We start from the raw sequence: 27,108 nt of genomic DNA on the forward strand, positions 1-27,108 counted from the left end.
AGGGATTCGTTGAATCGAAACGCCTCCAGGCAAGTCCCGACAGATGCCCCATGATAACGACGGATCGCTGTCATATTCACCAATCGTGGGCCGTGTCGACAGGGAGTAAGGCTGCACTGCACATTGCACAGCCTATCGATATTCTATGCATTGACCAGGGGTCAATGAGCCGTCCGTCTGGTCTCCCGCAGCCACACGGTCCACATTGTTTACCTGGGAGGAGGGAGAGTCCCGACAAGGAGGGGGGGTTTCCCGGCCAGCAACGGCGACGTCTGCCCTGGAGGTGTTGCGAGCTGCATGGACGTCACAGCACAGCCGCAAGAGTACAGGCATTGGCCTTCTTTGGCTTTGGCTTCCCGTCTCCTTGAGAAGAGTTGAGACAGTGACAGCGTGCTTATGCAGGGGTGCATCCGAAGATCAGCAGTTCAACCTGTTGATAGTACGTACTAAGCTCTCATGTTTCACGTACTAAGCTCTCATGTTTAACGTACTAAGCTCTCATGTTTAACGAACTAAACCCTCATGGCTAACGTACTAAGCTCTCATGGCTAACGTACTAAGCTCTCATGTTTCACGTACTAAGCTCTCATGTTTGAACAATAAAATTAATATAAATCAGCAACTTAAATAGCCTCTAAGGTTTTAAGTTTTATAAGAAAAAAAAGAATATATAAGGCTTTTAAAGCTTTTAAGGTTTCACAGGAAGGCACCCTCGGACTGCCAGTGCAGCTTGACATCGCTAACGTTGAAGAGGTTGAGGGTCCGCACAATCTCCTTGGTCGGAATGGCCATGAGGCCGACCCTGGCCGGGTTGCTGCCGATTTCGGGGGTCCAGAAGCAGAGGAGCTGTTCGTACTTTTTCACGCCATCGCGCTGGACAGTGGCGGGGGCCCAGTCAAAGTCCATGACACCATCGATCTTGATGGTGGTCTTGTCGAGCAGGCCCATGCGAGGCAGCTCGTAGACGGAGATGGAGGTGCCCTGGTTGAGGCGGGCGACGTACTTGTCATCGGCGGACCACTTGAAGGCGGGCCAGGGGGACTTGCGCGGCTTCTGGGGAGCGGCATCGGCGTCCGGGGTATCGAGGCTGGCAAAGGATCGCAGCGGCTTGGATGTCTCGATATCCCAGATGACATAGTTCTTGCCGTCGTCGTCGATGCTGAGCGCCGGGTGGCCCTCCTCGGGAATGGCGATGGGCCGCGCGGACCAGGTGACGAGATACTTCTCACCGGGGGAGAAGGAGATGAGGTTGACGAACGGATGGGCAAAGCGGCGCTGGCGCGACCACGAGGGGCCTCCCCAGAGCTGGACACCCTGGGCGTGCACCGAGGTCAGGTAGGTGCCGAGGGGCGACCACTGAACAAAGCTCTCGGTCCAGTGCAGGCGATCGACGATGTTCTCGGGCTGATCCTTTTCGCTGTTCCAGAACACGCCAACCGAGTCGCCCCGGTACATGATGAACTGGTCCCTGCCGCGGCCGCTGGGATCTTTTAGCCACCAGCGGAGGTGCTCGTTCTGCTGGAAGTCGTCGATGTGAGGCGGCGTGTACTCCTCGTTGATACGACCCTCGCGGCCATAGCGGTCAATGTCGGTGAGCTTGTTGACGCGTAGAGTATGCCTCTTGTCAAGGGGGACTTGGTCGAGTTGTCTCACGGCATTGGCAGCCTCGCCGGCAGAGGAGTATTCAACAAAGGCAAACCTACAACAAGAGTCAGGATTTTCTTTTTAACCACTAGACAAGAGCCCAAATTATTGTTTGCCTACCTCAGGGACTTGCCATCCTCACCCATGGGCATAAAGATGAGGTCTTCCCTCGTCTTGCCAACCTGGTTTAGCTTCTTCAAGAGGAACTTGACCAGCTTGGGCTTTTGCTCCTCGTTGACCTCGGGAAGGCCATCAATGACGACAAAGGTGTCGTAGCCCTGCTCCAGCTGGACCTCGTACTTCTCGCGCAAGTCGGAAATATCAATCTCCTCCTCATCGTAATCCTCATCGTCGAGGTCCGCCTCGCGGAGATGGTCGAATGACGGCGCCATGATTACAGGCTATAGCTTGGTCGGCTCCAGCGACTGGTTCGCAGGAAGCCGGGAAAGAAGCACCGAAGGGAAGGTAGGGTTCGGATATGGACAGTCGGTATCGTCAAGCCGTTGCTCGAAGAATGAAGAGGAAAAAATCGGGCCCCGCAAATCTTTCGTCGCCGGAGTAGTGCACCACAGCTTTCGGTCGAATCGGAAGGATAACTGAGATTCTCAACCGGTGTTGTGCTCGTTTTCGACGGTACGGAGGGGGTCGAGAAAAAAGAAGAGTGGTTCGGCGGGGTGGAAATGTCCAGTTGCGATTTTTTTTGCCTAGGACGATTTTTTGGGTGCACACACACACAACGCTCTCCTAGTTCCCGAGTCGATCTGAGCAAAAAATGTGTGGGTTTGAGCCACCAGACCTGGACCCCGCTAAGCCCCGCGAGAGTCACATGACCGAGAAAGTCGATAGGCCTATGGAAGAGTTGGGCACACCAGCCACACACCGCAGTAGATACGGCAAGCACCAGCCACAGTGATGTTTCTCCAACAAGCTGACTGACAGACAGTACCAACAGTTCAACTGCCTGGTCTAAAAATTTCGAGGAGCTTCCGCTAAACACCAGGGCAGCTACGGATACTTATAACGACGACAAGTTTATTCGGAAACGACGACGTTCCTTTACAAAGAGAATAAGGAGGAGAATACAAGCAGAGGGGTCGCTTTTGGTCTGATCAAGGAGCACTGCTACGATGGTTCGTTTCTCACACCTTCCCCCCCTTTTCCCTTTTCGGGTTTATTTCCTTCCCCGCCAGTCTGCCCATGATGTCCCGTTTACTAACTGAAGCCCCTTGGCACCTCGTCCACAGGCATCCTTCAGTCCGACACAGATTTTCGAGGATGGTACGACCCAAGAGAAGGGTGAGAACGCCCGTTTGTCGGCATTCGTAGGCGCCATTGCCGTGGGAGACCTGGTAAAGAGCACGTTGGGACCAAAGGGCATGGACAAGATTCTCCAATCAGCGTACGTGCTCCCCTTGTTATTCCGTCTGGGTGGTTCTTGGGGATGCTAACTGAGACACTCTAGGTCGACCGGCGAGATCATGGTGACAAACGACGGCGCGACAATCCTCAAGTCCATCGCTCTTGATAATGCGGCAGCCAAGGTCCTTGTCAACATCTCCAAGGTCCAAGACGACGAGGTCGGCGACGGCACGACGTCGGTGACTGTCCTCGCCGCCGAGCTCCTCCGGGAGGCTGAGAAACTTGTCGACAAGAAGATTCATCCGCAAACCATCATCGAAGGGTTACAGGCTAGCAAGCCAAGCGGCACTTCGTGCTCTTGAGGAGGTGGCGGTAGACCGTAGTGATTCCCCAGAGGCGTTCCGCAAGGATCTCCTGTCCATCGCACGTACGACGCTTAGCTCCAAGGTTCTGGCGCAGGACAAGGATCACTTTGCCGAGCTCGCATGCGACGCCGTGTTGCGGTTGAAAAAGTCGTCGGACCTGAGCCACATCCAGATCATCAAGAAGGCGGGCGGTAAGCTGAGCGACTCGTACCTGGACGAGGGCTTCATCCTGGACAAGAAGATTGGTGTCAACCAGCCGAAGCGGCTGGAGAATGCCAAGATTCTCGTGGCCAACACGTCGATGGACACGGACAAGGTCAAGATCTTCGGAGCCCGGGTCAAGGTAGGGTCTACAAGCAAGCTCGCCGAGTTGGAAAAGGCGGAGAAGGAGAAGATGAAGGCCAAGGTGGAGAAGATCAAGGCACACGGCATCAACTGCTTCATCAACCGGCAGCTCATCTACAACTGGCCGGAACAGCTGTTCACCGACGCGGGCATCATGTCCATCGAGCACGCCGACTTTGACGGCATCGAGCGGCTGGCGCTGGTGACGGGCGGAGAGATCACGTCGACGTTTGACCACCCGGACCAGGTCAAGCTGGGCCACTGCGACCTGATCGAGGAGGTCATCATCGGCGAGGACACCCTGGTCAAGTTCTCGGGCGTGGGGGAGGGCGCGGCTTGCACCATCGTCCTCCGGGGCGCCACCAACCAGCTCCTGGACGAGGCCGAGCGCAGTCTGCACGACGCCCTGGCCGTGCTGTCCCAGACGGTGCAGGAGCCGCGGACGACGCTGGGCGGCGGGTGCGCCGAGATGGTCATGGCCAAGGCGGTGGAAGGGCTGGCGACGCGGGTTGAGGGCAAGAAGCAGATGGCCGTGGTCAGCTTTGCCGAGGCGTTGCGGCAGCTCCCCACCATCCTGGCGGACAACGCCGGCCTCGACTCGGGTGAGCTGGTGTCCCGCCTCCGCAAGGCCATCTACGACGGCCTGACCACCTATGGCCTGGACCTGACCACACCCGGCGGCGGCATCGCCGACATGCGGGACCTGGGCGTCGTGGAGAGCTACAAGCTGAAGAGGGCGGTGGTGTCGTCGGCCAGCGAGGCAACCGAGGTACGTCGAGCAAGGCGTTGTTTTTTTCTTTTCTTTGTCTCGTGTTTGAATAATCCCAACTAACGATATTCTACGCAGCTTCTACTACGTGTAGATGATATCATTCGCGCAGCACCAAGGAGACGGGAGCGGGCTTAATCGCAGGAGCGTATGGCGGGGGATTTACATATTCATGGCACTGATGATGCTAATAGATGGACTGGATCGGGAGACTCCCATGGCCAACTCCCACACGACGATTGTTAGCAAAGTAGTTGAAATGATTTTCCCCGTCCCATGATGGTATACATGCACCGATGGTCAGGCGGCGAGCTGACTACGGGTGATGACTCGACGATCCGACATACATTGCCGTCAATTTAAGACATTGTCACGCTTTCTCTTCTCTCTCTGCGTCCCTCTCTGGATCCGCATCCCTCCCTGGAATTGCTCTCCCAAGATGAGGCGTCACCAGACAAGATCCATCCCACCTGGTAGCTCATCGCGGACCTATGACCCTATTGTAGCTCGATGACATGGATCCTGGCAGATTAGAGAAAACCGTCCCCCTTCCCATTGCCACGTGCGCCTGTGCTGTCCGAGCCAGTGAAAATGACCTCTCTTAGGACCGAACCCATCTTCTTTCCGGCATGCCTACCGGGAATTCTACGTCGTCCTTCCCGCCCTCCTCGCCAGGCTGAGGCAGGAACAGGATGAAACCTCGGATATATCTGGCCACGCATATATCTCGCCTTTGTCGTCTTCCTCCCCGGCCCGCGCTACATCTTTACCTTTTCGGCCTGTGCTTGATCCCGCAATGTCAAAATCTCTGCTGACCACTTGTACAGGATCGCTGAGCTGTCGGTCGTCTCACGGTCGATGGCCGCATTGCATATGCCGCTTTGCTGCTGTTCCAGTTTCCTTTGGCTGTCCTCCGCCCAAGCACCCGCCGCCGACTACCAAACGACATGCTGATATAAGTAGTATCGACAGCCACTGTTGTTGGGGAGTGGCCATTCTGATGAAATTCTCTCAGTACCTTTCTGTAATTCACAAGACACTGTGCCGGCGATCCTCATAAAGACAAAGCCGTAACATCTTCGTCGCCTGTGGACTATGCAGTGCGTACGCCAGTCTATACAATACACCACGCCGCAGTGCTTTCTCTGCGCATATATTCGCCGTACCCACTCCATGCTACCCCACGAGTGATGGAAGCGGCGGGCAAGGGGAATAGTTTCCCCCGGACCGCCGAGTAATATCGTCGCCTGAAAACTGCAATAAATAGCGTCAATGTGCCGGAAATCGCAACCCCGTCATCCCCAACAACTTGGTACAGACTACCGAGGATTTGAATCCGTCGAATACACTGCCAGGTCTATTGCGATTAGATGCTGACATACCCACTCGGTTTGCCCGAGGACCGGAAACCTGGCGAATGGGCCGAGTCACTAGCCCGGGGGATATAAGATTGGAAATTTCATTAGCATACGTCCATCTCGTTTTGCCGGAGACAGAGCTCGGCATACAGCCCTGGGATACTTAGGACATGTCATTAAATGAACAAAAAGAAAAACAAGGAAATGAAAGACACCGGGGGGAAAGGGTTTTTTTTTTCGACTTTCTAATTTATTTCAGGTTTAGGAAAAGAGAGATGGCGCGCGTGAGTGTGCATGCGTGTAAGTATTTCGATTACGTGCCCGTCGATGTCGGCTATGGGATCTGGGGCGGATTTCGGGCGGCAGTGAGTGGCGAGAGGGACATGCGCCAGCGAAGACATGGGTGACGATGGGCCGCAGAGGCGTTGCAAAGGGAAGACATGCAGAGTCGCATGTTTCGGTTGCTGTCGGAATGGAGCAGCAACAGACGATAATCGGATCGGGAAGGTCCCAGGTGTGACGTGACCTCCAAAGTGAATGAGAAAGGGCATGGGGATCTGAAATTTGGAATATTCAATCCAATATAACGTTAGGAAACTCGCATGCCCTGCGCCGACTTGATCGTCAATCAAAGACGAGATGCTGCTGAACTGATGCGCCCAGGGACAATACGAGGTCGAGATGGGCAGCCGTGTCTCTCCTCAGGCAGCCCCGAGCGCCGATCTGCACCGTTCTGGGAAGTAGGTAACCTCAGCTGTATGACATGGCAGAGGTGCAGCAGAGCTGAATGACGGTCCTGAAGTCCGACAAGAGATAGCCTTCTCTTTTTTGTGGTCTGGTGACTTGATGCTGTGAACGTTGAACTTGCATATGGGGAGGAATTATAACTTACTTCGTACGTTGTAGACAAGTACAGTACAGGAGTACCTAAGGTACCTAGGAGAATATCGTACCAGTGAGCATCGGTCCCACGTGGGGGCCCGGTTCCGCCAGGAACCGAACGGCGCTCCTGGTTCTAGGGTCGTATCGGATCTATACCCCCGTACTATTGACCTAGGTATCCCCTCCGCGTAATTTAGTCCCCCGCCCTTTAGAGTGACAACGAATTGCCGAGCAGTAGGCAGTACGATATTTCGTCGTAGTTTTAACATGTGATTCCCGCGGGGAAAGGGATGAATGAAATAGCATGGAGGACATTCGGTCATTCAACAAATCCATTGGGCAGTCGTCGTCGACGACGATGCCAGTACGTTTGCACATGGGGAGGTACAACGTACTTTTACTCCGTACGTGCAGTCGAGTCCCGGCTGCTCCACTTTAACTCTGTTGGGACCTCACGGATGTTTTTTTCTTTCTTTTTCGTCCTATCAGAGCAGGGAAATTCGGATTCGTGCCGCCTTGGATGGGGGTCCATAGCGCAGCACGATTCTCAACAAAACCAGGGTGTTGATCCCGGATGTGGGCACAGACAGGGTCTTGTCCCCAACAGATACTTCTTTTCACACCAAGGGAACCGGATTTCGGAAGTATCCTGACAGAAAGTCGATAGAAATTGTTCTAACAGATAATATTGAATTACGTTGTATAGAAACGGAATCGCAGGTCGGTCCTTGAATCGATCAGAATCTCTATACTGCATAGTAGTGACAATACGTTGTAATGAGAAGGCACCTTTGAAAAGCAACGCAGTATAACGTACTGTCCGTCCGTCTTTAGCGAAATTTGAACCCCCCACTCGCACTATCCTTCCCTACAAGATAGGATATATGTTGTATCAGAGTACCTTTTGCAACCTCGAAGAGGAAATGGAATTTCTCATAAGAATCATACATCATCTTCACATGTGATGTGCACACACCAACTTCTCCTTCCCAGTTGCGGATCGGGCCTCTTTCTGGAACGACATTGTAATCGGCAAAATCCCCACCGCCTCCATCGCCGTCGACTCGGGGAACCTGGCACACAGTGTCCCTGACTCGCCCACTAGGCAATTTTCGCTCTCAACACTTTTGAGAGGAGCTGTCTAACACGGCGAGGCAAAATATTTCCGTTTGGCAAAGAAATATTCCACCTGGAGTGTCCAGTTAATAATTGTATGTATTGGAGCGGAAGCAGACAGTTGCAGGTTGGGCCGCCAACGGGGGTCCGTTCGACCGAGATGCGGTCACCGTTGTCGATCTCCTTCCAGCTCCTCGCCGGTGGTTTTTTTTTTTTTTTTTTTTTTTTTTTTTTTTTTTTCCTTTTCTTTTTTCTTTTTTGGTCTTGAAAATTGATACAACGTACATGACTTGCTGTTCTAAGTGGACTCCCGCATCGAATCAACGCCAGATCATGACATTGAGTCGAGTAATATACGTTATAAGTACCCCATTGGAGCGAGTGGCGGTGTGTTATTCATACAAGTCAGGTTTCCTTCTCCCGTACTCCGCCCCACCAACTTTGGATCAGAGAGGTTCTCAAGAACAACTACAACTATTGATACCACGACCACACTTACAAGCCTCGCCACCGGGTTCAATTTCTGTCAAGGGGCGTTTTAGAATGGACGTCTTCTCTTCGAGAAACGTCCGGAGTAACTTGTCGGAAAATCTTCGCGAGCTTCCGGATCACAAGCCGAGGCACACGCAGAACGTTAGCGTCGATCGGCTCGATGCGGGCATCATCCTTGCCATGATATCGCGACGCACCTTAATAGATAGATCGCCAGTATCTACGAATAACGGTAAGCTGAAGCTGCTCTGAGTTGGTTCAAGTGATAATCGTCACTTTGTACACAGGTAGGTAGGTACGTTGTACGTTGTATTGTCATTGGCGGGAACGGAAAGGGGGTGCAAAAGAACCCACCTAAACTGCCCCACAAACTCCCAACAAAATTCAATGGTGCACCAGGGTCCAACGCCTGGTGTACTTGGGTACCTATCTACTTATTCGTGGGCCTTGTCCCCCTGAGCTGCGGTCCCACCTCCATGACAAGATACAGATATTCTGGCCTTGGAAAAGGGTTGACGGTGAGGTGCTTCCGATAAGTCGGGGGGCCTCCCGAGCCCTAGGTTGTCAGAGATGGTTAAGCTTGTGCTTCGTGCGTCTCGGCCGGTCTTTGTTGGTGTGGATAGTGAATATATTGCGTGCCACACAACTAATGTACCCCTTGGGACCGTGGCGCCCCTGTGTACGTTGTATGTACTGCATTATTTTGCCTTACAGAGGAAGGGTTTTCGTTTCTTTTTTTTTTCTTCATAATATTTTACTTCGCATCCCTCTCGTCTATAACCTCCTTTCCTCTTCTTCCTCCCGTCTCCCTCCTCTCCCTAACCAACCCCACTCCAACCACTCCCTTCCTACCTATCCCTCCCACCCACGGGATACCATCCTCCTCGACACTTCCTCAAGCGTAAGGCATTCAACGTCCTAACAGCTTGAGTGAGGCAGGCTCCTGCATTCGTCGAAACAAGCAGTTGGCCTTTCAGTTCCAGCCTCGTTCAAGGTACTTTTCCTTCTCGACCATGGCGGCATCATCTACCACTTCGCTGCCGGCGAAGAACCCCGTCCTTCGCCGGACGCACACCGCCACAACGGATATGGACGCCTCTACCCCTTCCACTGCCATGGGCTCCCCCTTCGACTCGCCCAGGGGCTCTGCCTCTTCCACGTCCCTCTCCTCCCTCGGCTCTGAGCACGCCGCCAGCGAGAAGGTGAACTACGGCAAGCTGGTCGACACCTACGGCAACGAATTCACGCCCCCAGACTTCACCATCAAGGACATCCGCGACGCCATCCCGAAGCACTGCTTTGAGCGGTCCGCCCTGCGCGGCTATTCCTACATCGCTCGCGACATTGCCCTGCTTGCCACCACCTTCACCATCTGGTACAACTTTGTGACCCCCGAGTATGTGCCTTACAAGCCGGCCCGGGCTGTCCTCTGGGCGCTGTACACTGTCCTCCAGGGCTTCTTCGGCACTGGCCTGTGGGTGATCGCTCACGAGTGCGGCCACGGCGCCTTCTCGCCCTCCAAGACCATCAACAACCTCACCGGCTGGGTCATCCACTCGGCCCTGCTCGTTCCCTACTTCAGCTGGCAGATGTCCCACAGCAAGCATCACAAGGCCACGGGCAACATGGAGCGTGACATGGTCTTCGTGCCCCGCAACCGCGAGCAGCATGCCACGCGCGTTGGTCGTATGGTCCACGAACTGGCCGAGCTGACGGAGGAGACCCCGATCTACACCTTCCTCATGCTCCTCGGGCAGCAGCTGATCGGCTGGCCCAACTACCTCATGACCAACGTCACCGGCCACAACAACCACGAGAACCAGCGCGAGGGCCGGGGCAAGGGCAAGCGCAACGGCTTCGGTGGTGGTGTCAACCACTTTGATCCCCGCACCCCTCTCTATGACAACAAGGACGCCGTCAAGGTCTTGCTGTCGGATCTTGGCTTGGGCATCGCCATTGGAGCCCTCATCTACCTCGGAAACCGGTTTGGCTGGGCCAACATGTTCGTGTGGTACTTCATTCCCTACCTGTGGGTGAACCACTGGTTGGGTAAGTTTAGACTTCCTCGCCCATCATTTCTTCTTGGTGTTCGCCCGCTGCGGCGGTGCATCAATGTCTGGGCAATTGGCTAACCTGACTTTTTCCTCCTGCAGTGGCCATCACTTTCCTCCAGCATACCGATCCTACCCTCCCTCATTACACCGGGGACCAGTGGAACTTTGTGCGAGGCGCCGCCGCCACGATTGACCGCGAGATGGGCTTCATCGGGCGCCACCTGTTCCACGGCATTATCGAGACACATGTGCTGCACCACTACGTGAGCACCATCCCCTTCTACAACGCGGACGAAGCCTCGGAGGCCATCAAGCCTGTCATGGGCAAGCACTACCGCTCCGATACCCGCGACGGTCCCTGGGGCTTCATCCGGGCGATGTGGACTGCGGCGCGCGTTTGCCAGTGGGTCGAGCCCTGCGATGGTGCCGAGGGTCCCGGCAAGGGCATCTTGTTCTTCCGCAACCGCAACGGCATTGGCGTCAAGCCTTCCGCCAAGCCCCAGTAGAGGAGCAATGCGGAACATGGGGTTTCCTGTTGAATTGTTTTGCTCCGTTGCGCCGTTTCGCATGTCATCCAGCCGATGCCGTGGAATCAGCAAGAAACGGTACACGGTGAAGAAAGAGTCATAACCGGCAGCACTCAAAATACAAGGCCTGAGAGAGGGGGTAACCTGGGTTGACCTTGGAGCTCGTGTTCCATGACGTTGACACACCGAGACAGGCTGGCTTGTCGGTACGGGTCACAGCATCTTTTAGCGAGTTGGTGTTTACATTAATTATTGATTGGCCGCTTTCATTATTTGGTCTGTCGTTCAAGGCCCCGGCCTCGACAGATGGTTCATCGGGGGCGTTTGTCGCGCATTCATAACTCTGGGGCAAGGTCCATGCCACCGCCACCACCGAGAAACGTCGATGGAGCAGGATTGGCTTGCGTTTCGATTGGGGAAAATAATGCCGTAATACCGCGGTAAACAGGGGCGGAGAAGCCCACCGAAAGCGCCTTGTTAGCTGGCTCGCACGGGTCCGGGTCGGTGGCGGGAAGGAGACAAAGGTCCCTGGAGGTAGAGGAAAACTAGAGGTACGCTAGAACAGAATTAGAAAGCATTCTTCACGCCATTTTTTTTTCTTTTTTTTTTCACCTAGGGCCCATCTGCTCGAGTGATGGACATGACTACCATGGCAATCGAGCTTTGTAGGGGCGTGGCGGACAACTGGAGGCCAAGTGGGACGTACAGGCGGAGAAGCCGACGTTGTCGCCAAAGCCACTCCAGACCAATATGGCTACTGCTGATCCTAATCGGTTTGTTCTTTTTACGTTAGGCGATTCGAGGGGGCGATATAAGACTGAAGATGGAGTTGAGGAGAAAACAGGAGGTAAAAACACGGAAACGAAATGTCAGGTGTCACGAACCGGGCAAGGGGTCGGTGGAGCGGGGTTTGGAGTCTGGGGGATCAGCCGGGAACGGTTTTTTACTGGACCAATAGGTAACCTCGCTCCCAGGTGCGTGCCGGGCGAACTGGAACTTGGCACTGCTCTACGAACCCTCCCGGCCGCTGACCCAGTTTCCAAAGAAAGCTATTCACAGTTGCGCGACACATTCGAGAGCAAGGGGACATCAATATGGCTGCCGGGGTTCTCATTCTCACACGCACAGCCTTGAAGTATCAACCTACTTCGTAGTTTGATGCAGGTCACTCCCTAGGTACTGTTTCCGCTATTTCGACTCGAGTACAATTTCAGAACTTCTTCAGGCTTTGTGGATCGTCACCTTGAAAGGCTCCGTCTCAAACGGTCCCGTCAGCCGCCCCTCGTCAGTATACATATTCTCAAGCCGGTCCGGGGTCAACTCCTCGATCGGGACGGTCCATACGCCCATCCATGTCCCCTTGACGACGACCTCGGGCTTCGGGCCCAATTGCTCGGGCGACACAATGGAATCCCTCAAGATGTGTTCCTGCGTTCTCGTCTCGCCGGGCTTCAAGGTGGCGAAGGAGTCCCGTGGCGGGGGCATAACGCGGCGGATCTGGATGGTGGGGATGTCAAGGGGCTGACTCGCGCCTTCGGGGGTGATGGAGAAGAGACCTAGCGGCAAGGCGCCGGGGTCTAGGGGGGATTCCCAGGTGAGGATGGTGAGAGGGGTGTCCGGATTGTTGTTGGTCACGTCGAGGACCAGAGTAGGCGGCCTGGTGGCTGTTTGCCGGATGCGGACGTCGAGATGGGAGAGGACGTCGCCTGACATGGCTTCTGCTGCTGGTGGCGGTGATGGGGAAGCAATGTCGTCGGCGTTGCTGGCTGCGCGGCTCCAATAGGTGAAGAGGGCAGCGATGGCAAAGAGCACGAATACTGCTCGGATGGGGCTTGGTCGGCTTTGAGGAGAGCGCATGGGAACTGTCAGACTCGACCGTCTGGCGTTTACTTGGACTGCTTGCGATGTTCTTTCTGTTTCAATCTCCGTTCTTCAAGAGGCAAAAACAAAAAAGAGGGAGAGAAAGAGAGCGGGGTAGATTCAGCAAGGCAAAGAAGATGAAGTACCTAGTGTAGCACGAAGTACTCCTGGCAGAGACATGAAGTCGGACAATCCTTTTAATACGGGTTTGGGGAGGTTGTCGCGAGTCGTTGGCAAAACTACGTTGTACCTCAATCCACAACGGGTTTATCAACATCTGCGTTAAACGCGGGGGCTAGGCAGCTGCACCTCCTCGATTGCTGTCACCTTCCTAGTAAGAAGAAAGTATGAGGGACGTCTCGAGTCTTCCTTCCCGGAGGCAAACCACCGAAACATATCTTACTAAGATGCTCTCCCTCTGATCTAGACGTGGTTCGACATGAATAGTGGTCTCATGTCGAATCTCTATTAAATCATGTACATTTCGTCACCATATACCCTCATTCCGAGCCAAGTCATCCATCATACTAAGTAGTGTCGTCGTCGTATACATAATACTCGCGCTTCGTGTACACGGAATGCTATGTCAATTGCACGGCCAACTCAAAAGACGTCATCACAACATGTACCCTCAGTCGCCTTGCAGCAAGGTCAGTATTTAGTGTAGAAAGCCATGTAGGCCAAAACACCACGATTCTGACATTACACTGACCAACCATGGGATTCCAGGTCCTGTAGAGTACCGTTAGTCAAAGGCGAAATTCAAGGCCACAGTGAACGGACCGAATGCCAGGACTGCTGCGCGACTCCACCTAGTCTGCGTCGTGTCGTGTCGCATATGAGATGTTAAAGGTCGAACTCGATCAATGGTTGTTTCCGCAACCGTAATTTGAATCAAGACTGCCATGTCACACACATACTATGATACTATACGTTTGGGATTCATCGATATATACCCAGGAGCCAAGCGGATCATTGCCCATAACGGTGGCTGCTACTTTGGCGAGGTTGACGAAGCCCGAGACTGGCGCGGATCGAAGCCAACATGCTCCATGTCCGTGGACGGCAGGAGCGTTACACCGCCGCCAATACTATAGAAACCCAGGGTCAAAGTTCGTCAGCGAAACAGCCAGCGCGCCGACAACCGACGAGAGCCAACTGATTACGAACGAAGATTCACGGACAGCACTTGAGGTGTTTGGGTGCCACATAAGAAATGCGTTCGTACGTAACAACGCTGTGATAACGATAGGTGGGCTGTTCCAGTTCGGCCTTCTTACATGCAACTGACCTGCCGCAGATTCGACTAATGGTGGTTTGCCGACACTGACTCGACTGCTCAGTTCGTGAAGTGTGACTCCAACATATCTTGACCATTGTGCTTCTAGAAAGTCCACGTGACCCCGCAACGTTTAGGAGCGGTCGCTTCTGATTCGTCCAATGGTGGACCATAATCATTACTCGATGGCAAGTCGGAGTAATTATGTTCCATCTCTCAGGGAAATTCATGGCCAAAATTTACACCAGGACTTACAGGTACGAAGTAGACGACTGATTCAAGTCACTCGGATCTTGCCTCATTCTCATGAAGGCTTGTCTTTTTCTCTTCATCTCCGTTGTTTTAGCTCGAGGAAAAAAAAAAAAGAGCAAAGGATTCAAAAAAAAAATTACACCCCGAGCAAAAGTATCGAGTCAATCCAGGCACAACCGCCATGGTCCAATGCGGTCCGGGGTCCAGAGGCACCATGTGTCTTATGCTGGACACAAACAAGCAGAGTGCAGAATCCCACGAGAATATCAGCAGTCCCCACGCCGGGGGAAGAACTCTGAGAGGACAATGGTTTATTGAGCTCCTCATGTTGGAAAGGATGCCGGTCTCGCTCTGTCCGCTCCACGCATTTCACCTAACCTCCGCGACATGATGACACAGCTTCACTCCAGAGTATTTCATTTCCGTGATATCATCATCCCACCTACTACTGACCATGGACGGGAACGGCCAGCCCCTGGCACGAGGCAGCCACGAGGGAATTCCGTGGACGACTATTCGTCTTCCAACGACAAGGTCAACAAACTAAGAGAGAAGGGATGATGGGAAAACCTCTCGCTGAAGGAGAGGGTCCACCGAGACATCATGACAGGTTATCGGTGACAGGGCGAGTCAGTCGGCAACCATTCGAAGGGTTCGCTCGCCGCCGTTGATGTCGACTCGGCACCGTCGTCTCAGACTATTCCAATCCGACTCCTGGCATTGGCAAGTGTTCCCCTCTTCAGGGCTTTATTCGAGGCTGTAGTCTTCATCGAGTCGCGTGCCAAGGCCAGGGACGGCCAGGTCAGTTCATCTGATGTTCGACTGGCAGTGTACCTCGTCCGAACCAAAAGGCTTTCTTATTTGTTTAGTAACCTGTTCCTGACTACCCGACGACGGGCTCTCCGAGTTCAGACGAATATGCCTCGCAACCGGCAACATCGTGGCCATTGCACTGGAGAGGAGGCCCGATTCTATGCCATCAGGGACCTTGGAACTCGTCGTTATCAAGGACACTTTGGCAATAAGACTCAGCTGTACCATTGTACCATGGGTTTTAGTCGAACGTTCGGGGCGTAAAACGGGTCACGGACGCCGTTGGTCCCCGACACTGACTGTCTGCCGAGCCTTTGGTTCTGCATCCAGTATTAGTCCAAACAGAGGTCGACATGATACCATACCCCTGGCGATCATCATGATTATCCGGGGCTCCTGGGGCTCTGGTCTGGGCAAGTTCGGCCGTTTTACGGCCTTGCACATTAACGAGAGCCTGGGTGTTAGTTCGTCGAAGAGTGGAGTTGCGCGCACGCGGCGGCACGTCTGGTACTGAGTCGCATTCTGGTGACGGCCGCCACCGCCGTCGGTTTCTTCCAATCCTGGAGTCACGCGGTGAGCCATGAAGTCCAGGTAGACACCTACACCGACCAATGGGCAGCATCGCCGCCTTGATGGAAACGCCAGCGGCGTGGTGTCTCTGGGGTGCGTGCTGCTCCACACGGGTGCCGAGACAAGTTAGACCTTGCCAGATGCTCTCAACCTTCATCGACGCTGCTGGAGTCGTCGCGTCGAGTGCAGGCTGTGATGAATGTCTACATCGACCCGCTTCCAGCTAGTCAGCTTGCGCATCCCACGGAAACCCCCCTGTCAGGTAATTCACTCGTGGACTAGACACCATGCTTCTTGGGCTGCGCGACATGGTTTCCCCACTCGTCTGCTTCTTTCAGTCTCGCGCTGGAGGGCCCCTCCTCCGCCATGGAACATAGAGCCATGGGTGGAGAAGCAATGGGTAGCCCGAATTCAGGGACGACAGGACAGACTCGAGCATAAAGAGTCCTCCTCGTCCGCCCAGTTCATACCGTGATGCCGGTGCTGGCTATCTCTTTCTCTTCTCAACCCATCTCGGTCTCGTCAGGGCTTCCATTCCTTCACTTCCGGTTCTATTCGTTCATTTCCCTTCTTCTGTCACTCCTTTCTTTCTTTTTTTTATTCCCTCTTTTTCTACCGACCTCTTCGTCATGAGACTCATTGCTGGTGTCACCGCCCTGGTTGGCCTTGTGAGCGCGGCTTCAGTTGATCTGAGCAAGCGTGACACCCCTCTTGAGGTCAAGCTCGACCATGTCAATAACTCGGTCATTCACGCCTCCCTGACAAACAATGGCGACGAGGCCATCAAGCTGTTCACCACTGGCACCTTCCTCGATGATAAGGCCGTGGAGAAGGTCGAGGTCTACTCGGGCGGTATGTGTTTTCCATGAGTGGCCTCAGTGTCAGACCGAATAAGAAATACTAAACCTCAGCCATAGGCACCAAGCTGGCGTTTGACGGCCTTCGCCTGACTGTTTCCACCGTAAACCTGCCCAATGATGCTTTCCGGGTTATCGAGGCAGGCGAAACCATCGAGGTGGATTTTGACGCCGCCGAGTTGCACGATCTCAGCGAGGGCGGCGACTACGAGATCCTGACCAAGGGTGCGTTCTCGTACGCCGAGCTCAACTCGACGGAGATCGCGGGGGTCTACCCGTACAGCAGCAACACGCTGCGCCGCACGATCGACGGCTCGGAAGCGGCCAGCGTCCACAAGGCGTTCCAGGCCAAGGCGAAGCGCACGGTGGTGCAAGGCGACTGCCGGGGCTACCAGCGGACGGCGACGGAGGCGGCGATCCGGAACTGCCAAGCCCTGGCGGGGAGGGCACGGTGGGCGGCGCAGAACAACCCGGCCAAGCTCCAGGAGTACTTCAAGTCGTCGAGCAACCACGTCAAGGCGACGGTGACGGCCGTGTTCGACCGGGTGGCGCATCAGTGCAGCAGCACCAACTCGGGCGACACGCGCTACCACTGCGGCGACGTGTACAACGCGTGCTCCGGGGGCGCCATCGCGTACGCGCTCCCGTCGCAGAACTTCATCGTCAACTGCCCCACCTTCTTCTCGCAGCCGGCCTACTCCTACCAGTGCCACGCGCAGGACCAGCAGAGCACGGTGGTCCACGAGATGACCCATCTGCACAAGGTCGCAGCGACGGCCGACCACGGCTGCTACGGCTACAACTGCGTCAAGGCCTTGTCGGCGGCGCAGAACCTGAATCATGCCGACACTTACAGTCTTTTCTCCCAGTCTCTATTCGCCGGCTGCTGATTGGGCGTGTGGCGAAATGTAGATAGAACGTAGATGGCAATATGCGCGGTGGAAGATTATCTATTCCCTTTCTTTGTATATACATGTCGCAGTCTCCTGGAATGCTTCGAGACGAGTGCATCCGCTGGACGGGTAACCAGGGGAGCTGTTTTTCCATACAGTCGAGAGATCCAAGGTATAAATATAGACTTGAGCAACCCAGAGGCCTATTACCACTTTGCCTAATTGCGAGATGTATCCTCCGCAAGACTAAGGGGTCATGCACACAAACCAAGGCGTCGGAATATTCAAAGCACGGAGCATTTTGCGCAACAGCCGAATCGTGCTCCCTTTGAGAATTGACATGGCTAATTTTGGTATACTGAGAGCTTTTCTTTGTACTTGCGTTTGTGATGCTCCCTCGAGAAAAGGGATGGAGTTACTCGACAGTGAAAGAGAAGTCCTTTGCTGCTGGATTACGGAGGCAGGGGAATCAACACGGGGTGAATAAGGATACATATGTCCTCGTGGGAAGAGTAGAAAGAGCAGAAAATGGAATCCAACTCCTTCCTTCTCTTACATTAAGATCCCCGCAACATAACTGTCCAGGACACAATGTTCGTTATTCGTGTCTGCTTCCTCCTGTGGCTGGCGGTCGGCATCCTCGCCGGCCCGCTACACGCAGGTTCGAACGTTGGACTGAGAGCCCGGTCAGCCGCGTACGAGGAGCCGACGCCGGAGAACCAGCCTGTCGTCAGTTACTGCCACAGCCACTACCTCCAGGCCAACGAGCATTCCACCCTCTGGGCCCAGTGCTACAAGGACGGCGAAGAGTTCAAGTGGTCGCGGCTCGACTTGCGCAAGTGTCTCGGTAATGAGGACGGCCAGCTCGTTTGGGATGCACAGTAAGTCGTTCTCAGGCGCTGATTGCAGACGATGGATGAATCATCATTTGCTGACGACGGGAATCTGAAACTTTGTATAGTGGTCGCGCACATGATTCTTGTCGTCCGCGTTCATGCGATATGAAGCGTTGGCCTGAGTATACGTGCAACTGCCAGTCTCGCCTCGGAGCGTGGGGAAACACCACCATCGACCTTTGTAAGTCTAGGGAACGACGAACCCGTTATCAGGGGAAGCGAATGCTAACGAAGATGGCAGCGGACGGACAAGATATAGAGGATGCGCCGATTGGATTTGATATCGGGAAAGGCGTTCTGACTTGCCTTGGTATACGGGGAGAGCGCGTGGAGAATCCACATGAACCCAGTGACTAGGTCATCCAGTCAGAGGGAATCCAGTCAGAGGGAGAACTGACGGGACGGCATGTCAGTATTCGACCGGATGGACCGATGAATCCGCAGTCGCACTGTAGTATTGTTATACGACGATCGTGACAAGCTGATATTGCTCAAACATGCAAACATAGCAAAGATCAATGATCAATCGGGATATTGAGTCGCTCTGTCAATTATGACGAGACAGTTTGTTCCGACCACACCATGCACGCCGCCATACACGGACTGCATGGCTCCCGATGACCTGTAAGGAGATTGCATGTGGTTAGGGCGTTGGGCTTTCTCTCGTTATGCGCCTCGGTTTTTCGTTGAAAGAGACGAAGACTGTCTGTGTTGGGGATGAATGGGACGCAGCTAGGGCCAGTGACGGGTCCATACTTGGCGCTAGGACCCTCCCGCAACTCTATTTCCCGGAAATAATTAGAAAGTACAAAATCGACTTGAGAAAACACGATCAACTGGTTATTCGGTGAGGTATCTCGAAGTTTCGCATATCGAGCTGATTTATGGAACGCATGACAAATCCATGTTGGGAGACAGGAATCAAGCACGGAGTACGAAGTGTGGGAAGATATTTCTCGACACAGGCCCAAACAGCTCCACTACCTACATGTACCTATCAAAGGAAAGAATACTTCGTAGGTAACGGTACAACGTACACATAGGAATAAAGGGTCTGGATAAGTTGGCTTCCACTGTCAACTCAAGACGGAGGGAGAGGGGACCGACGTGTTTACGACCGGATAGACGTAATCCTAGATAATGGCTTTTCTTTTCTTTCTTTTCCTTTTTTTCTCCCCTTTCTCTTTCGTGTGAATTTACGAGGATTCGATCACGTCGCTTAATGCACGCTTCGAAAAGCACACTACATTTCGTACATGTATTCGTATGTACAACGTATGTCTCCGCATCCCCACTGACACGGCACGGTGTACAGTTACCGTGTTTCAGTGCTGCTGCCTTGGATGGCGACCAGTCATCTCGTCCAAGTCTCAGATCATGTGATACAACTCAGCCTCTGGCGTGTTTTGTTCCAGCCTCCCCCTCAAATATACCCCTGTACATTACCTAATCATACCTTCCACCATCGTATCCATCCCTTTCCTTTATTTTCTCTCTCTTACTTTATCCACACTGTAATATCCGTGCCTTCCTTCCATTCCTTGGCCCTTCCTTCCTTGCCCTGGGCACCGAAATTTGTCACATAATGTAGAATAATCAAATCCCCCAATTCCGACTTTTTTCCTCTCTTCTCCTCCACCTTCTCGGTCTTGTCTACCTAAATCGCCATCTATTCGACAACAAGCAGCTCCATCCATTTGATCGAATCGACCAGACAATTTCGTTGCCTTGTCGGCTATTTCTAGCCTCAGCGTTGGTCCCTCCATAGTGGCTCCCGCACGTCGCACTAATTGTTCGTCCTGGAACGGGAGTGGACTCAATAAATCGCTAGCGACCATATAGGGACCACATCCCAACGCCATCGCCATCACCATCGCCATCGCTTCGACACCACTTGCTCACAGCGTCCATACCCACCCTTCCCCCGCCTTCCGAAATCGACTCGCGCTCTTACCTACCCCCTCTTCTTTATCTCCGACTACTGCGTCTCTTCCCACGTTATTACGCTGCCTACCAGGCACCGTCTTCATGGTGCGCCATTGATTGTGGCCTCGATTCTCGTCTCCTTTGCCAGGCCTAAATGTAATTCTACAATCAGCTTCCCCCATCCCAATATGCCACAACGGCGGCCACCAGGTGATGGGGGGCTCGGTTCCCCAAAGTGTTTACTCACTCTCGCCGTTCTCCTCTTCACTCACCTCCCGCTCGTCGAAGCTCAGCAGCAGCAACGACATGTCGATGCCCAACCCTTAGCCCCAAGGGCTCACCCTGACAACCTCGCCCATCACATCCTCCCCGCCGACCGCCAATGGCTCGACTCGTCTGATCACCCTCAGGGCGATGGCCGTCTGGAAGCCGCTCGCCGCCGCCCCGAATCCGGCGCCGGCCACTCCATCATCCTGTCGGGAGAAGACCGGGCCGTCATTGAAAAGAAGGCGGAAATGATCCAGGCCAGAGACCCAGACACAAACAGCAAGAGAAAACACAACAACATCCACCTCGAAATTCCAAACCGCTACGACAGCAACTATATCAAAATCAATACCCCAAACCGAAACGATGCGCGCGCCGTCGCAACTTTGGCTCCGGCTCAGTCCGTGCGAGCACCTCCCTCCAGTCATCGACTCATCACCCGCCCCGATACTGGGTCCGGGTCTGGGATCTCTACGCAGCCCAGTGCGCGGAGTCTGGAGGAATGGGAAGTGGAAGACTTCGTCCTTTTGGCGACCGTCGACGGGGACCTCTATGCCAGCGACCGCCAGACCGGCACCGTACGCTGGCACCTCGAGGTTGACCAGCCCATGGTAGAGACCATCCACCACCGTCTCAACACCTCCGAGCTCGACGACGACCATCATCCCGTCGACCATTACGTCTGGGCCGTCGAGCCTACCCGTGACGGTAGCCTCTACATCTGGATGCCCGGCGCCCCCGACCCGGCCATCCTCCCCACCGGCCTGACCATGAAGAGCCTCGTCGAGGAGCTCTCCCCGCTCGCCAACGACAACCCTCCGGTCATCTACACCGGCACCAAGAAGACCACTATGATCACCCTCGACGCCGCGACCGGCCGTGTCCTGAAGTGGTTCGGTTCTACCGGATCCCACGTCAACGAGGAGGAGAGCTGCCTTCGTCCCAACGATTTCTACGACCTCGACCGCGAGGAGTGCAGCTCCACCGGTACCATCACCCTCGGCCGGACCGAGTATGAGGTGGCTATCAACCGAAAGGACGGCCACGCCATCGCCAACCTCCGCTACGCCGAGTGGACCCCCAACAACTTTGACCGCGATCTCATGGCCACCTACAGTCGGACCCTCGACAACCGCTACCACAGTAGCCGCCACGACGGCGGCGTCTACGCCTTCAACCTCGACCTGGACGAGCGTCTCATCTTTGCCTACAAATTCGACTCGCCCGTCGCCCGTGTCTTCGACGTCTGCCGCCCCTGGGGTATCACCCCGGACCAGAACCCGGATCTCCTCGCCCTCCCGCAGCCCATACCCGCACCACAAAATGACGACGCCGCTCGCCTCCGCCGCAGCCATGTCTTTTTGAACCAGACCGGCGCCGGCAGCTGGTACGCCTTGTCCGGCTTGTCGTACCCGCTCATTGTCGACGCCCCGCCCGCCCTCACCTCGCTGCAGCAGTGGCTGGAGATTGACCGGCCTTGGAACCTGCTGACCCCAAACCAAAAGTCCGCCGCCATGATCGGCCGCCATAGCTTCGACTCGGTCCGGGAAAGGGGGGGGCAGTATTACCCACCAACGCTTCCCGGTGGCTCCATCTCGCAGCCGGTCGATGATCCCGAAAATGAATCGACCCTGCCCACCCCCATGCCTGACGACATGGACGGGCCGACCATCGTTGCCAAGGTCAGATCTATTCCCCAGCAAGCCGCCAACAGCTTCGTCGATCTCTTCAAGAATCCCGTTCTCATCAGCATTCTCGTCCTCTCCTTTTTCTTCTACCACAAGGACGTCATCCGATGGTCCAAGGCCAAATCGCGGAAGTTCCTACTCCAGCAAGAGGAGCCGTCCGAGGCTGATGACCTGGATACTGCCGAGCTCACGCCCGAAGCCTCAGTCCATGATGGCGTATCGGCACTCGCGCCACGGGCCGAGGACGAACGGGGAGAGAATGCCAAGCAGCAGCAACAGGAGGTTAAACCATCCGCTTCCCAAGACGACAAGCCAGCCGTCCCAGATCATGCCGAGAATGGCACCGCCGCGAAGGATCACCCAGGCCCAGTCGATGCTGTGAAGGGCCAGGACCCGTCCCAGTCTACGTCTACCACCCCGCCACCCGGCTCGGCGGATGCGCCCGCTGAGCCGGCGGCCAAGCCGGATTCCGAAAATGCGCCGGCGCCCCCCGAGAAGAAGAAGGGCAAAGCCCATCGCGGCAGACGTGGCGGCGTCAAGCATCGAAAGAATGGTGCCAAGAGGAGGGAGATGTCGGTCTCCCGTGACGATGAGCCTGCGGGCGGCACCACTGTCGAAGACGCCGTCAAGAATGCAAAGAAACTCGGTAACTCCCCCAAGCTGGAACCCGACGTGGTCACCATCTCGAGCGATATGCAATCCGTTACCGGTCCCGTATTCAAGCTCGGCAACATCGAAGTGGACATGGAGAATCAGCTGGGTACGGGGAGCAACGGCACCCTTGTCTTTGCCGGTCGCTTCGATGGTAGAGACGTGGCCGTGAAGCGCATGCTCATCCAGTTCTACGACATTGCCTCGCAGGAGACCCGTCTCCTTCGTGAGAGCGACGATCACCCGAATGGTACCGTCCAACTGTTCCCCCCACCTTGGCTCCCTTACAATCTTCAGCTAACGCGAACCTGCAGTCATTCGATACTACGCACAAGAGGCCCGTGACGGTTTCCTGTACATTGCCCTTGAGCGGTGTGCGGCCTCGTTGGCTGACGTCGTCGAGAGACCCTCCAGGTTCCACGAGCTGGCCCAAGCCGGCCGGGCCGACCTGCCTGCGGTGCTCTACCAGATTGCCAATGGTATTAACCACCTGCATAGTCTCCGCATCGTGCACCGCGACCTGAAGCCTCAGAATATTCTGGTCAATATGGACAAAGGCGGCCGGCCTCGCCTCCTCGTGTCCGACTTTGGACTCTGCAAAAAGCTTGAAGGAGGCCAGTCGTCCTTTGGCGCCACGACAGGACGAGCCGCCGGCACAACGGGCTGGCGAGCCCCCGAGCTGCTCCTGGACGACGACAAGGATCCGCTCACTGATGCCAGCATCAACAGTGGGTCGGGTACGCCTCTGGTCAACTCGGAGCTGTTGCCGAACCGGCGTGCGACGCGGTCCATCGACATTTTCAGCTTGGGTCTCGTCTTCTTCTACGTCCTCAGCAACGGCCAGCACCCCTTCGACTGCGGCGACCGGTACATGCGCGAGGTCAACATCCGCAAGGACAACTACAACCTCAGCCCGCTGTCGGTCCTCGGCGACTTTGCCGAAGAAGCCAAGGACCTGATCGGCAGCATGCTCAACAGAGTGCCCAAGCAGCGCCCGACGACGCACGACGTCATGTCGCACCCGTTCTTTTGGTCGCCCAAGAAGCGCCTGGCCTTCCTCTGCGACGTGTCGGACCACTTTGAAAAGGAGCCGCGCGATCCGCCCAGCGGCCCGCTGCTCAAGCTGGAGGCAGATGCGCCGGTGGTGACCAAGGGCGACTTTTTGCGCCACCTGCCCCGCGAGTTTGTCGACTCGCTCGGCAAGCAGCGCAAGTACACGGGCACGCGGCTTCTCGATCTCCTCCGCGCGCTCCGCAACAAGAAGAACCACTACGAGGACATGTCGGACTCGCTGAAGCGGACCGTGGGCCCTTTGCCCGAAGGCTACCTTTCCTTCTGGACTGTGCGGTTCCCGGGTCTGCTCTTGGTCTGCTGGTACGTTGTGCGGGAAGTGGGATGGGCCGACGCGGATAGGTTTAAGGAGTACTACGAGCCCGCAGGCCTTTAGTCTTGTCGGTCTTGTCTCGTTGCTGTTGTTGTTTCGTCTCGTTGGCGTTCTTGTTTGTGTCGTCTTATCTTGTCTCGTTACTGGCAGGGAGTATTACAAGGTCCCAAGGAAAAGAAGACGACCCTTTCCTGCCAGACCCCAGATAAGACCACTTTGTTTCCCACGATCTTAGCCATATACATATCATATACCGTACATGAGTTGTGCTGCTACGTCTTGATCCCGGATTCTGATTCGTGATGTGTATCGTTCTTTTATATTCATCTTCACATTTACGATTCACCGCTCTGCGCTTGCCTCGCCTGAGCACTCATCTATCTATCCCCATTGCACAAGAACCTTCTTCTTCTTCCCCTTCTTTTTCCCGCCGCCGGCCTCCTCTCCCATCTCATCCTGCTCCGTCGCATTCCCACTCGCCTCGCCGTTGCTGGCGCCCCAGTGGAACCCGGTGTCCCGCCGGGCGCCAAAGTCTCGCCGCACGGCACCGGTCCCGTAGCCGAAAATGGTGGTGGTGGGTTTAGGCGCCGCGGGGAGCGCAGGGAAGGCGTCTTCCCCGTTGGCATTGCCGCGAGGCCTAGCGGCCTGCGACCTGCTGCCAGTCTGGGCGCTGTGGCTGCTGGGGCCGATCCAGGTTGGGTTTTTAGGAGCGGCCGAGGTCGAGGTGGACGAGGACGCGGGAGGGAGCGCAGGGAAGGCGCTGGGAGCAGGGGGAGGTCGTGGGGCGGACGTGGAGGGGGTCCATGTAAGGGTTCCCGAGGAGGAGGGCGAGCCGGGAACGCGTGAGCTGTTCTTCAGGCGCAGGAGGCGGTTTTTCTGGGTGGACGGGCCGGCCGAGGAGGAGGGGAAGGAGTTGGCGGCGGCGGCGGCGGCCCAGCCGCTGGACGAGGTGGTGGCGCCGTGCATGCCGCCGAGGCCGGGAAGGGAAGGGTAGTCTTCGTTGATGGCGCGCCAATCGCGCCAGGCCGAGTTGATGGCGGCGGCCTTGGTCTTGTCCTCGAACAGGTCGGCGACCTCGCGCACGAGGGTGCCGATGGCGTTGGAGGAGGTGTCGGAGAAGAGGGAGAAGAAGGCGTCGATGAGTTGCGGTGCCGAGAGCTGTCCGGTGCGGTAGGACGAGATGTGGCGGCGGAACTGAGCCATTTTGGCCGAGTCGTGACTGAGCAGGTTCGAAGCCCGCTCGATGACTGCGTGGTGACGGAGGATCCGGGTTCGTTCGGCCGGCGATAAGGTTGAGAGGTCGACTGCGCTGGGTGGAGGCGGTTCCTCGACAGGGGTGGTGGGAGCGGACCGGGCCGAGGAGGGGGTTGGTGCGGTGGCTGCACCAGGTCGAGTACCACCAGCGCCGTTGGCCGGACGCGATGACGAAGGTGCAGGGGTCGGGGCGGGCGATGCGACAGAAGAGTTGGACAGCTGGCCACCAAAGCTACGCTGGGTGACGGACTGGGCCGAGTGGATGGCAAGCTGCCTCTGGTGAGCAAGCTCGTCACGACGGAGGGGTTGGACGGAGGGTGGCGGCATTTGCTCGGCATTGGGATCGCGGCCCCGACCGCGACCTTCTCGACCCTCTCTTCGGCTAGAACCACCACCGCCGCCGCCGCCCCTGCCCCTACCACCTCTCCTCTCCTCCACATACGGCTGTCGGTAGTCGAAACCGGAAATGTCCACGATGCGGGCATCTCTCCTGATGTCCTTTGATAAAGAGTTGCCGTGCTCGGAGAGCTGGTGGGCCTTGAGGTCCATTTCGGACTCGAAGACGACGAACTTGCGCTCCAGGCACTCCGGGGCAATGCAAGGGAAATGGTCTGTCCGGAAATGTTTCTCGAGGGCTTCGTAGTTGAGGTAGTAGTGGGGGTTGCGGGAGTCGCGGCGGTCGCAGAGGAAGCAACGCTCGTGCTTCTCGCGGCAGTGTTCGTAGAGCTTGTCGTCGTCGTAGAAGCGCGAGCCGCAGAAGCCGCACAGCGGGTGGCCCTTGAAGCCGGTCTGGTCGACGGCGCCTGGCCGGTCGTCGCCGTGTCGCATGTGCTTCTCGAGCTCCTTGTCTGCGAACAGCTCGTGCTCGTGGGTGAAGACCTTCTTGTTGCGGGTGCACAGGTCGCACATCTTCCTTGAGTGGGCGGAGCGGACATGGCGGTGGAGGTCGGGCCAGCCGAGGCCGGCGAAGACGCAGTCGTTTACGGGGCAGTTATAGCGGAGGAGGACAACGGTGTCGCCGACAATCTCTTCGTTTGTGTACTTGATGCCGATGTTGTTGTCGAAACTGGTGATGTCCTTGTCGGTGTAGTCTTCGAAGCGTTTTAAGGGGTCGTCGGTGAAGATGACAAAGGGGGCAGCGGTCTAGGTGGCGACGAGTTAGAAAGGCCTCCCATGACGGAACGAACAAGGGGAGGGGGGGGGGGGCACGGGGAACAGAAAAGGCGGGGAAACACGTAAAAGCCCTCGTACATGACCGGCAGTCCAACGAGCTAAAGTATCTATCCTTTTTCCCTTGCATGAGATCACAAACAGGGTGTTTGCAGAAGGTGTACGCTGTTTACCGCCTTTGTCTCCGCGCTGTCCAGAGGTAGGTAGTGTTATGTACAACGTAGGTAATCAGTTGCAGCTGTGATAAGAAAGACATCAACCCGTGGCAGCCTTATGAAATGTGACTGGTGCAAGAGTTCGGATTCTGGGATAGCCCACAGAAGCGATACTTCAGTCTCCATCCCCCACCCTCTAAGCGCCGGCGCCGGACTTTCGGCTGTGGTGCCACGTTGATAGCGACGCAGCGCCGTCCGTCCACCGCCTCGATGCGCCCAGCC

At 55.7% G+C, this 27,108-nt stretch overlaps 11 protein-coding genes across 11 annotated transcripts in view; 6 read left to right on the forward strand and 5 right to left on the reverse strand.

The window, feature by feature from the left end:
* Positions 1 to 2,411, reverse strand: part of ACRALDRAFT_2046196 (uncharacterized protein) — a gene marked incomplete at its 3' end in the record, with an annotated part of 4,788 nt that extends 2,377 nt beyond the window's left edge. The window contains exons 1-2 of the mRNA XM_071021516.1: positions 1,765 to 2,411; positions 711 to 1,699 (exon numbers count right to left, since the gene is read on the reverse strand). Of these exons, the coding sequence (XP_070876257.1) occupies positions 711 to 1,699; positions 1,765 to 2,036 (1,261 nt within the window). The 5' untranslated portion in view covers positions 2,037 to 2,411. The remainder of the gene's footprint in view (positions 1 to 710; positions 1,700 to 1,764) is intronic.
* Positions 2,412 to 2,771: 360 nt separating this feature from the next.
* Positions 2,772 to 4,620, forward strand: ACRALDRAFT_1060646 (uncharacterized protein; the record flags this gene model as incomplete). The annotated part of the gene is made up of 5 exons (XM_071016272.1): positions 2,772 to 2,774; positions 2,889 to 3,043; positions 3,107 to 3,287; positions 3,325 to 4,482; positions 4,561 to 4,620. The coding sequence occupies 5 exons, from the start codon at positions 2,772 to 2,774 to the stop codon at positions 4,618 to 4,620; spliced, it is 1,557 nt and encodes a 518-aa protein (XP_070876258.1).
* Positions 4,621 to 5,240: 620 nt separating this feature from the next.
* Positions 5,241 to 8,125, reverse strand: ACRALDRAFT_206575 (uncharacterized protein; the record flags this gene model as incomplete). The annotated part of the gene is made up of 18 exons (XM_071022068.1): positions 5,241 to 5,417; positions 5,459 to 5,504; positions 5,547 to 5,568; positions 5,653 to 5,839; positions 5,869 to 5,994; positions 6,158 to 6,540; positions 6,570 to 6,689; positions 6,733 to 6,849; positions 6,944 to 7,122; positions 7,179 to 7,204; positions 7,265 to 7,335; positions 7,433 to 7,449; positions 7,489 to 7,511; positions 7,634 to 7,675; positions 7,699 to 7,795; positions 7,848 to 7,911; positions 7,958 to 8,021; positions 8,117 to 8,125. The coding sequence occupies 18 exons, from the start codon at positions 8,123 to 8,125 to the stop codon at positions 5,241 to 5,243; spliced, it is 1,770 nt and encodes a 589-aa protein (XP_070876259.1).
* Positions 8,126 to 8,930: 805 nt separating this feature from the next.
* Positions 8,931 to 11,625, forward strand: ACRALDRAFT_1060648 (uncharacterized protein). The gene is made up of 3 exons (XM_071016273.1): positions 8,931 to 10,379; positions 10,484 to 11,496; positions 11,554 to 11,625. Exons 1-2 carry the CDS (start codon positions 9,344 to 9,346, stop codon positions 10,888 to 10,890), a joined length of 1,443 nt encoding a protein of 480 aa, XP_070876260.1. The 5' UTR covers positions 8,931 to 9,343; the 3' UTR covers positions 10,891 to 11,496; positions 11,554 to 11,625.
* Positions 11,626 to 11,988: 363 nt separating this feature from the next.
* On the reverse strand, positions 11,989 to 13,050 carry ACRALDRAFT_1060649 (uncharacterized protein). The gene has a single exon (XM_071016274.1). It carries the CDS (start codon positions 12,766 to 12,768, stop codon positions 12,133 to 12,135), a length of 636 nt encoding a protein of 211 aa, XP_070876261.1. The 5' UTR covers positions 12,769 to 13,050; the 3' UTR covers positions 11,989 to 12,132.
* Positions 13,051 to 13,118: 68 nt separating this feature from the next.
* Positions 13,119 to 14,365, forward strand: ACRALDRAFT_2032185 (uncharacterized protein). The gene is made up of 2 exons (XM_071020698.1): positions 13,119 to 13,616; positions 13,693 to 14,365. The coding sequence occupies exon 2, from the start codon at positions 13,693 to 13,695 to the stop codon at positions 14,059 to 14,061; it is 369 nt and encodes a 122-aa protein (XP_070876262.1). The 5' UTR covers positions 13,119 to 13,616; the 3' UTR covers positions 14,062 to 14,365.
* A 567-nt stretch (positions 14,366 to 14,932) lies between these two features.
* Positions 14,933 to 16,343, reverse strand: ACRALDRAFT_1091644 (uncharacterized protein; the record flags this gene model as incomplete). The annotated part of the gene is made up of 8 exons (XM_071019580.1): positions 15,899 to 16,343; positions 15,725 to 15,875; positions 15,558 to 15,675; positions 15,469 to 15,519; positions 15,367 to 15,427; positions 15,187 to 15,334; positions 15,015 to 15,113; positions 14,933 to 14,979 (listed from the first exon to the last, which is right to left on the reverse strand). Exons 1-8 carry the CDS (start codon positions 15,923 to 15,925, stop codon positions 14,933 to 14,935), a joined length of 702 nt encoding a protein of 233 aa, XP_070876263.1. The 5' UTR covers positions 15,926 to 16,343.
* On the forward strand, positions 16,315 to 17,632 carry ACRALDRAFT_1079546 (uncharacterized protein; the record flags this gene model as incomplete). The annotated part of the gene is made up of 2 exons (XM_071018916.1): positions 16,315 to 16,537; positions 16,603 to 17,632. The coding sequence occupies 2 exons, from the start codon at positions 16,315 to 16,317 to the stop codon at positions 17,430 to 17,432; spliced, it is 1,053 nt and encodes a 350-aa protein (XP_070876264.1). The 3' UTR covers positions 17,433 to 17,632.
* Positions 17,633 to 17,862: 230 nt separating this feature from the next.
* Positions 17,863 to 18,512, forward strand: ACRALDRAFT_1060652 (uncharacterized protein). Its single transcript, XM_071016275.1, has one exon. It carries the CDS (start codon positions 18,027 to 18,029, stop codon positions 18,318 to 18,320), a length of 294 nt encoding a protein of 97 aa, XP_070876265.1. The 5' UTR covers positions 17,863 to 18,026; the 3' UTR covers positions 18,321 to 18,512.
* Positions 18,513 to 20,772: 2,260 nt separating this feature from the next.
* On the forward strand, positions 20,773 to 24,310 carry ACRALDRAFT_1029021 (uncharacterized protein; the record flags this gene model as incomplete). Its single annotated transcript, XM_071014866.1, has 2 exons — positions 20,773 to 23,113; positions 23,178 to 24,310. The coding sequence occupies 2 exons, from the start codon at positions 20,773 to 20,775 to the stop codon at positions 24,308 to 24,310; spliced, it is 3,474 nt and encodes a 1,157-aa protein (XP_070876266.1).
* Positions 24,311 to 24,628: 318 nt separating this feature from the next.
* ACRALDRAFT_2131682 (uncharacterized protein) overlaps positions 24,629 to 27,108 on the reverse strand; it is a gene marked incomplete at its 3' end in the record, with an annotated part of 3,504 nt that continues 1,024 nt past the window's right edge. Inside the window, exon 3 of the mRNA XM_071024023.1 lies at positions 24,629 to 26,644. Within this exon, the coding sequence (XP_070876267.1) occupies positions 24,629 to 26,644 (2,016 nt within the window). The remainder of the gene's footprint in view (positions 26,645 to 27,108) is intronic.

Source organism: Sodiomyces alcalophilus (genome assembly GCF_042370955.1).
Source record: "Sodiomyces alcalophilus JCM 7366 unplaced genomic scaffold ACRALscaffold_2, whole genome shotgun sequence".
Lineage (NCBI taxonomy): Eukaryota > Fungi > Ascomycota > Sordariomycetes > Glomerellales > Plectosphaerellaceae > Sodiomyces > Sodiomyces alcalophilus.

What these genes read in the sequence shown, in the direction of transcription:
- ACRALDRAFT_1060652 (XM_071016275.1), top strand. Translation starts at nt 18,027, where the DNA reads ATGTTCGTTATTCGTGTCTGCTTCCTCCTGTGGCTGGCGGTCGGCATC.
- ACRALDRAFT_1060648 (XM_071016273.1), top strand. Translation starts at nt 9,344, where the DNA reads ATGGCGGCATCATCTACCACTTCGCTGCCGGCGAAGAACCCCGTCCTT. An exon ending in GTGGGTGAACCACTGGTTGG is followed by an intron (nt 10,380 to 10,483) that starts GTAAGTTTAGAC and finishes TTCCTCCTGCAG; the next exon opens with TGGCCATCACTTTCCTCCAG.
- ACRALDRAFT_2032185 (XM_071020698.1), top strand. Translation starts at nt 13,693, where the DNA reads ATGATACTATACGTTTGGGATTCATCGATATATACCCAGGAGCCAAGC.
- ACRALDRAFT_1060649 (XM_071016274.1), bottom strand. Translation starts at nt 12,768, where the DNA reads ATGCGCTCTCCTCAAAGCCGACCAAGCCCCATCCGAGCAGTATTCGTG.